Source organism: Vespa crabro, chromosome 21, assembly GCF_910589235.1.
Source record: "Vespa crabro chromosome 21, iyVesCrab1.2, whole genome shotgun sequence".
NCBI classification, from domain to species: domain Eukaryota; kingdom Metazoa; phylum Arthropoda; class Insecta; order Hymenoptera; family Vespidae; genus Vespa; species Vespa crabro.
This window is the reverse complement of record NC_060975.1, coordinates 3,387,069-3,397,068: the sequence shown is the minus strand read 5'-3', so window position 1 is coordinate 3,397,068 and position 10,000 is coordinate 3,387,069. Positions and strand designations below refer to the sequence as shown.

At 26.3% G+C, this 10,000-nt stretch overlaps 1 protein-coding gene across 1 annotated transcript in view; it reads left to right on the top strand.

Moving 5' to 3' along the window:
- Nucleotides 1-10,000, top strand: part of LOC124431571 (glutamic acid-rich protein-like) — a 24,424-nt gene that overhangs the window by 4,606 nt on the left and 9,818 nt on the right. The window contains exon 2 of the mRNA XM_046979641.1: nucleotides 5,363-5,475. Within this exon, the coding sequence (XP_046835597.1) occupies nucleotides 5,363-5,475 (113 nt within the window). The remainder of the gene's footprint in view (nucleotides 1-5,362; nucleotides 5,476-10,000) is intronic.

The following is a 10,000-nucleotide window of genomic DNA, read 5'->3' as shown; positions in this document are numbered from 1 at the left end:
AACAAGTAAAGTATAAAAACGTAATAAAAAGAATTATGTAATATAATAATAATAAAAGAAGTAAAAGGAAGAACAAAAAAAGAAAATAGGAAAGAATATAAACGAATTAAAAGAAAAGAAATCATTTCATGATATTGCAATACGATTAATAAAATCAAATGAATAAAATTTTCTGACAAAGTGAAAAAAAGAAAATGAAACGATATTGTAGAAAACAAAAAGAAAATAATAAAAGATTGACTTAATCAAAAGAAAGAAATAAAAAAGTCAAAAGGAAAAAAAAAACAAAAATAAAAGAATAAAAAAAGTGTGAGGTTGTGATCCTTCCTTCTCCGTCTTCCCTCTCCCCCCCCCCCCATCCCACCCTCACACCAGTTACTCCACAAGGGAGTAAATAAAAGAATAATATCTTCATCGTAATGAAATCTAAGTTGAATACAATTCTATGAATCTCTCCTTACCTCACGATTCTTTTACAAGCAACCTGTTTCTTTTCTCATAGTTCTTTGTCCCACCTATATACTATACTTACCCTTTTAAACAAGCCTATGTAGGTAGGCAACCCCCTCGAATGCACGAACGCGCTCAACATGGAATTTTTCGATTTTCCGCGACGAAAGGACGTTCGCAACGGGTGTCGAGAGTAAAAGAAGGCCGACGAGTAAATTGAAGCGATCCATTATACCTACGTTGGGTGTTGGTAGACGCCAGCCAACAGGGGGTGGTAACGTAAAAGAGAGTGACGACCTGAACGAGTCATGGAACTTGTGTCTTGGACAGATTCAACGTTGTTCTTGAGAAGGGGGTGAGAGAAACAGAGAAAAGGACGGAAAGAAAGAGAAAGAGAGAGAGAGAGAGAGAGAGAGAGAGAGAGAAAGTGTGAGTGTTGCGCTGTAACAGGCAGGTACGATCAAAATGGCTGTGGTCATCATCGGAGATCTGTCAACCCTTTCTCTTTCTCTCTCTCTCTCTCTTTTTTCTTTTCTCTTTCCTTCTCTTTCTCTTTTGTTCACTCTCCATCACTCTCCTTTTCTTATCCTCGATCTTTTTCAAGCATCGTGATTGTATCGGATCATTGAATAATTATTTCTTACAATGGTTTTAACATAATTTAATTCATGATATTTTGAAAATGAAAAAATTAGAAATAATATTTTTCATATGGATAATTATAGATATTGAATAATATTAACTGATAATAGTTAATTAGTATAATATATATATATATATTTATTAATTATAATCAATTAATAAATATATTAACTAATAACCGATAATGTATAATGGATAATATATGATAATGACGTAATATATTACGAGTCGAAATATAAATTATTGATAATTGTTCTCTTTTTTTTCTTATTTTCTTTTTTTGTTTTTCTTTTTTTGATTTCATTGATTTTTGGTACAATAATATTCGTTTATTCGATAGGACATTTTTTCTGATAATATCAGGATGATTTTAATTGTATTGATTTTTTATTTATCTCAATTTTTAAGATTTTATCGTTACTTAAACAATAAGTCACTCATATCGAAATCATCGTATAGATTATATTTATGTATCGATTAGAAAACTTTAATACGATATTTCGTGATTGAATGAAAAATTCGAAACAATATTTTATATTCGTTGAATTCTATTGACACTGATGTAATTATTATATATATATATATATATATATATATATATATATATATATATATATATATATATATATATATCAAAAAAAGAAAGAAAAGAAAGCAAATAATTCATCTCTTATTCATTGATAATAATAAACGATCGATCGATCAATGATGATGCGATCTTCTTAAATCTTCTAATACATATTTATTTTAAATATAATTATATTAATTCAATTTAAAACGATATCGTTAAGCATAGATTGATTCTCTTGAAAATAATAAATATCCATAACAAATAAATGTAGTTTCGATCTAATAAAACAAAAAAAAAAAAAAAAAAAAAAAAAAAAAAAAAAGAAAACAAGAAAAATGAAACATAAAAATTTCCCTTCTAATATCTTTAATAAATTAATAATAATTATTTCGATCTGTTCTTTCTAAAATAAACCATGCAATGGAATATCTATATCATCTATACCTATATATATAATAATCGAACATAGCATCATCAGGTTCATCTAGAAAGTTAACAACAGAGCGATCGTCTAAGTTTCTCTATGAATTATTAATGGCTCCGTCCGAAACTGGCCAAATGTTTGTTCTGATTATAAACAAAATAAGGTGGGAGGAGTTTATGTGGTGGGGAGTGAATGGTTTGGAGAGTTTATAGAAAGAGATAAAGATAGATAGATAGATAGATAGATAGAGAGAGAGAGAGAGAGAAGGTGGATGGTAGGAAACCAACTAGAATCATGTTTACCTCGAATTTTTTTTATTCCCAGTTTACCATTAACGGGTTAACAATTTCGATAGTATTATACATTATTAATTAGCATGGTTATTAAACAGAAGAGTGAGATAGTATAAACCTGCCCTCTAGGGGCATTTCTCTCTCTCTCTCTCTCTCTCTCTCTCTCTCTCTCTCTCTCTCTCTCTCTCTCTCTCTATCTATCTATCTATCTCTCCATCCTCCTTCTTCCTGTTCTTTTCCTACTCCTCTTGCTTCACAATGTCCTCTTCCCACCACCCCACCCCCTCCCCTCCCTATCCCTCTTCTTTTCTCTTCTCCTTCTTTCATCCATCCTCATAGCTTGCCCACACCGTTACCTTTTAATAAATGTTCCTCTTAGTCTATCAAAATCCATTAATTTAGTTCACGTTTCGCATTTATATGCGACCATCGAACAATGCTCGATGAATCTTCGATGTTCGATGAATCGATCGTTAATGAATAGAAGCATCTCTTCACGAGCTTTTTCTTCTATCTTTCTCTCTCTCTCTCTCTCTCTCTCTCTCTCTGTCTGTCTGTCTGTCTTTTTCTCTCTACTTCTCTTTACCTCGTTTTCTTCACGATTCCTATTATACGTACAATGGTTTTATGTTAATGAAAAGAAGTTTCTCTTTCTTTTGGAGATAACGAGTTCGTATAATAAATTAGCGGAGAGGTAATATTCTAGCCACTCTCTGAGAGTGGAATTAATTGAAAATGTTAAGAAATAAATAAATGTACTTTGCTAATTATTTGAATTATATCACTTAATAATAACAATAATAATAAAAATAATAGATATGAATGTATATCAAAGAGATTCATAAAAAATTCAATGTCATAAAATGTCATTTTAATGAGATGTTAAAAACGTGTCGGTCCTTGTACGTTTTCGAAGATATCAATGACATTTTAAAATTGTCTCTGATAATAAATTTCTATAAGAAAGAATAGAAATAGAAAGAGTAAAATAATGGAAAGATGAATGAAAATTGTGATAGACATTTCCGACGACAAGTTAACTTCTAAAATGTATATTTCGTGTTCTCACGAAATACTTATAATATTTATGAAAAAAATTTAATTGATTTGCAATAATCGATTATTCGGAATTGATTAATTATTTTATTTAATTGTTCAAAAGTAAGAAAGTCAACCAAGAAGAATATAACAGACATAAATATACATACACACGCACACATTATATTATACATATATTATATATATGAAACGGGCGTTTTTGTTTAGTTATTTTCATTTAACGCCCGCTTCATAGTTTCCAATCTAATACTTATATATTATGTTGGAAACTATGAAACGGGCGTTTTTGTTTAGTTATTTATTTTCATTCAACGCCCGTTTCATAGTTTCCAACCTAATATATATATATATATATATATATATATATATATATATATATATATATACATATTTTTATATGTAAATTTTGTTCTATATTTTATTTGTTAAGATAAAGTAAAAATTAATTGCCATATTAATATATTTCTATAGTAAAAGTAATAAATCAAAACCAAAGAAAATTCTATATATACATATATATATATGTGTATATACATATATATATATGGATATATAAATATGGATAATATAGTATATATAACTGTAGGAAGTCGATCTCATACGTTCTCCTTTTTCCTCTGTTCTCCGTCTTTGGTCTCATCCGACGAACTAACAGGAATCTTTACGGTGATCCGCCATTAAACTTGCACCAACCTATAAGACAAGTAAGTTTTACCCCTCTTTCCAAAAGAAAGTCATTAACTTTTCACAACGTCCTACCAAATTAGCCGTTCAACTGCGGAGTCGCGCCCGCCATTATACGGATATTAAGTTCCAACCCGTGAAACGCTTAAAGCCACTTGGAAAGTTTACCACCCAGTTCTTCTATCTTCCGACAACCCTCTCACTCCCCCATAGTTATCCCCTTATTCCTTGGTTCAAGAAAAATAAGTTATCCCGTTCATTCTTTTTTTTTCTTCTTCTTCTTTTTCCTTCTCTTTTCTTTTCTACTTCTTTTTCTTTCTTTCATTGGCCCTGTTGCTTTCTATTTACTTCTGTTGAGTTCCTAATCTATGTTGAAATAATGATATGCAAGAGAGAGCCAGAGAGAGAAAGTGAGAGAGAGAGAAAGAGAGAGAAAGAGAGAGAGAGATAGAGAGAGATAGAGAGAGAGAGAGAGAGAGAAAGAGAGAAAATAAATGTTAAATAAAAAAGTTGAAAACTTTATTTAATAAAAAAGATTTGTTATAAGATATATAGATAAAGAATATTATATAAGAATTAATTATTTTGTTATATATATATATATACATAATATATATTATATATATTATACATGATATATATAAAATATATATATATACATATACATAATATATATTATATATATATTATATATATTAAACATGATATATATATAAAATATATATGTAAATATATATATAAATATATAAATATATATATAAAAAATATATATAAAGTATATATATATATAAATATATAAAAATATATATATATATATATGTATATATGTATATATTTAAAAAACAAGGAAATAAAAAATATTTATTATAAGCTATATCGAATATTAAAAGATAATTAATATTTTTGTTAATTAGGTATTGAGAGAAATATAATATGTTAGAGAGAGAGAGAGAGAGAGAGAAAAAAAAATTATAATATATTAAATACGTAAATATGTTATAACTAATTTAATATTAAGAATTTGGTAAAGTATGATCTAATGATAAACATGCGTCTAAACGACACTGTCTAGGTCACGTTGATTATCGATCAGAAGTTCTATAATAGGACGAATTACGTGTGTGTACTAGTAAACATTCGCTTGTACTTGTAAAAGGTCAATACTTCAGTTCGCTTTAAACCTTCGTCTCGTTAACACGTAGTGTACAGTTTCTCTCTTAAAAGTTTTTAAATCGTTAGAAAGCCATAGAATTTTTCAATGGTATACGTATTGTTTCGTCAATATCGTCAACGTCAACGTCATACAAATACAGATTAAAAATTAGAAATCTAATATTAGAAGCATTAGGATTGTAAAATCCTAAATATAACGATAGATTTTCTTTTATATTTTGTTTATTCGATAACGTTTAAAATTAATTGACATATTTCCGTTCGTTCATCTTTTATTGTATCAGAAATTAATTTCTAATGAAATTTATTTGCTATTAGATAATTCGATCGTATTTAGATTAATTATCTTTCAGATTTATTCAACAATTTATCTATTTTTTTATTCGATAAGATATATTCTTCGATAATTTTACACTGTCTTTTGATTTTCATTCTTATCTTTTTGTGATTTTATTTTGTCGTAGATTTTTTTGTTTTTTTTTTTTCGTGAGAATCCAACGATTTAATTAATTTATTAGTTTACTCAATGAGTAATAATTTCTTTTTTTATTTACATGTAAAAAATATCATTTTATCCCGATTACAGGTATAAATTTTTATTAGAATACACAACGATTTCATTTATTAATTATTTACAATTTCATACATACTTCTATTCATTTAATCAATATTTTTTTATCAATGAATAATAAGTAGCTTCGTAAAATAAATGGCCAGTAAGTATGAACATTTTCTTCATTATAAATAATTAATTTTCAGAATTGCATTCGTCACTTGTATTACGTACATAGGAATATCTTATTACATAATAATTGTTCACTATTCATTTAAAATATCGATGCAAAACATTTAATAACAACGAGACGACGAATAATTTTCGTCATTTCAAATTCGATCGACATTTTCTTTTATTTTTCATTCTACAATAATTCCCTTATCGTTATTTTTACTTATCTACGAACTAAAAAAAGGCGTAGATAAAAAAATTAAAAAAAAAATAAATAAATAAATAAAAAATATACCATTATTTATTTATTTATTTATTGTTTTATTTATTAAGAAAAAATATTATCATTTAATTAGGATCAACAAGTTAATTGAAATTTTTATATAAAAATATAGGACGATTTTATTTATTTTATTATCTTATTTATTTATTTTTTTTTTTTTTATTTATTTATTTAATTTATTTATTTTATTTATCATTAACAATCTCATATCATTTGCATTTAATTTGTATTCAATATTTCTTATCGATTAATAATTAACGTCTTTGTAAAAATAAGTGATAAAAAAAAGAAAAAAAAAAAAGGAAGAAAGAAAAAAAAAAAAAAAAGAAAAAATTATCTTCATAAATATGAATACTTTCTTGTCCATTATAAATAATTTTTATCAATTTTACGTCATCTGTATTACGCATCGATATTTTATTATAAATATCGATCATTTATTTCAAATAACCGATATATTCGAATAATTATTAACAGTTTACAAATATACGATCGATACCCATCTCCATTTTCCTTTTCATAATAATCCTCTCATTCTTATTATTGTTACTTATCTACGAATTAAATAGACGTTAACTAATCCTCAGATAAAGAGAATATCATTTATTTAATCTTATTTGATACATACTACCTGAGAAGCTTTACAAACCTGATGGAAATCCTGCAAATTCTCAGAATAATCCAGAATAATCTCTCTCTCTCTCTCTCTCTCGCACACACGTACACACACACACACACACACACACACACACATATATATATATAATTATACATACACTTTCAATGACCAGTCTAATTTAGAAAACTAAAGGAGATAGGAAAAAAGGAAAGGAAGGAAGCCGAAAATTCATGGGATCGTTCTCACTCTTGCCTCGAGCCAGTCGATTAGTTTAGAGAATAAGGGAGGATAGAGAAGAAGGGATTATAGAAATCTATATCCTCAACCTTGACCTTCTTGACCTTTTCAGCCATCTTGCTTTACAGCGAAACCACCAAAGAAGCCCATTTTCTCCTCGTACTATGTACCATGGGCAAATTGCATTTGCTTCTCCTGATCGTTCGTTCTTTCGTTCCTTCGACTACCCCCCCTCCCCCCCATCACCCACCTCGCTCCCGTTCAAAGAACAAATTATATCTGATTGAAGGGTTACATAGAGAGAAAGGATGAAAAAGGCTCAACGAAAAAGTTCAAGAGAAAAGAGAACCAATGATAATAGCAAAAGAACGATTATAATGCACTTTGATTATAAAATATACTCTACGAAAAAGATCAAAGAGAAATGAGAATATTTTTATGCGACACTACTTTTATTTCACTATTTTCTTTTTCTATCACTTTCTCTCTCTCTCTCTCTCTCTCTCTCTCTCTCTCTCTCTCTCTCTCTCTCTCTCTCTCTCTCTCTCTCTCTCTTGTGTTTTCTTCTTTCTGTTTAATTTTTTTTTCTTTTTTTTCTTTTTTTTTTTTTTTTTTTTGTTTCAAAATCATCAGGAACATCGTCGTAAATAAATAATAATAAAGGTACGTAAGAAAATCGATAAGCGATCTTTTAACGATAATAATCTTTGATAGAAATGAATTGAAATTTATTCGTGACTTTTTAACGTTAGCTTCTCTTTTTTTATCTTCTGATTGTTTTTATTCATTTTTTTTTCTTTCTTTTATTAGATCATCATAAATAAATAATGATAAATAATATAAGGATACATAGAAAATCGATATAATCTTAACGTTAATTATCGTCGATAGAAATTTTTAATAAAATTTATTCTGTGACTTTTTAACGTTATCTTTTCTTTATCTATCCTTAAGTTTGTATTTTTTATTTGTCTTTTTTTCTTTCTCTTTTTTTCTTTTTCTTTTTTTTTTTTTTTTGTTTCAAGATCTCAGTAACGTCATTTCTTTAATAGAAATTTATAAAGTTTTATTTGTGGATTCTTCAATTGATCCTTCTCTTTTTCCGTCTTCTAATTTTTATTTTCTCTTTTTTTTTTTTTTTTTAAGGTCAAAAACGTCATCCTTGCAGATAAATAGCATTGAACAAAATAGATATAATACGTATAAATACGTATATAGAAAATCGATATGTGATTTTAATCAAAATTATATTTAATAGAAATTTAATAAAATTTATTTATGATTTTTTAATATCACGTGATCTTTGTTCTACATCTTATGTTGAGATTAATTTATGTAAAATGAAACATTATTTTTAGAAATAATGCTTGATAATATTATCCGATTGATTTAATGATTACAATGTTATAATGCAAAATAATGGTATCCATCATTTTCGAATGACAAAGGAACATGGTACTTACTGACATTATAATTCAATTTATTAATAATCATATGTCTTTAATTTCAATTGTTAATTCTTATTGCTATACGACGATATAATCGCATAATTTGTTTTTCACAAAAGATACAAAATAATATGTAAAACGTGTATAATAATTAGATAAGTTATATCGATTTGTTCCTTTGATTTGAAAATATTATAATATTAGAAAGACGTTTTTGATTTAGATTCCGTATTGAATGATTTGATACGGTAATAATTTTGAAACTCATTTTGAAGGCCAATGATCATTTATCATCATTTGAGAATATATTGAATGATGAATTTGTCGATTAGGATATTCTCGTTAAAGGATAAAAAAAATAGTTTTTTAATTAATGATAATAGTAATAATAATAATAAAAATAATAATAATAATAATAATAATAATAATAATAAGTTTTTTAATAGTGACATATTATATGTTACAATATTTCTTCGTTCATTAATTAAAATTATTTTTTTTTCATTCTTTTGATTTTATATATATCATAATGTATTATATATATTTATATATTTATAATATATAATATATAAATATTTACGACGAATTCCATATAACGTGGGCCATCCACGACCCATGTTGGCCTGAAGTGTAAGTGACATGATTATCCAACGTGTACGTGCATGTGACACGTGTATTTGTGTGTGTTTGTGTATTAATAAAATTTTATTTCGAAACGATTAAACGAATTTACAATTTAGATAATTAATTTTTTTTTTCCTTTTTATATATTTTTCCTTTTTCGTTAAATAAAATTAATTTTTATCAAAAATTTCTATTATCCTTTATCTTCGAAACGATCCGTTAAATTTGCGATCAGTTTAATAGATTTTTCATTTACAAAAAAAATTCATTGAATTATTTCAAATCTGTTTTAATCGATTTATTTTCTTTTTTTTTTTTTTTTAATTTCTTTCCTTTGCATTTTAAAATCATCCATCGCCAATTTTAATTGATCGAACTATTTTTTTTCTTTTTCTCTTTTTTTTTCCTTTTTTTTCTTTTTTTGCATCGAAATATAATCCATCGAATGGCAAGTTAAATTAATTCAATTATTTCCTTTTTGTAATTTTTGAAAATTCGTTTAAAAGAAAAGAAAAGAAAAGCAAAAAAAAAAAAAAAGAAAATGGAAAAACACGGGAAAGAAAATTCTTATCTGAAAAATGATTTGCATAAAAAAAGACATGTTAGAAATAATATAAATATATTATCTTCCGACTAGGGGGGAAAAAAAAAAAAGGAAAAGAAAAAAGAGAAAAGATAAAAGAACAAAAGGAAAGAGAAAAAAGAAAAGAAAAATATTCGCTATATGAAATTAATCTAAAGTAATAATATTTCTAAAGATACTTCT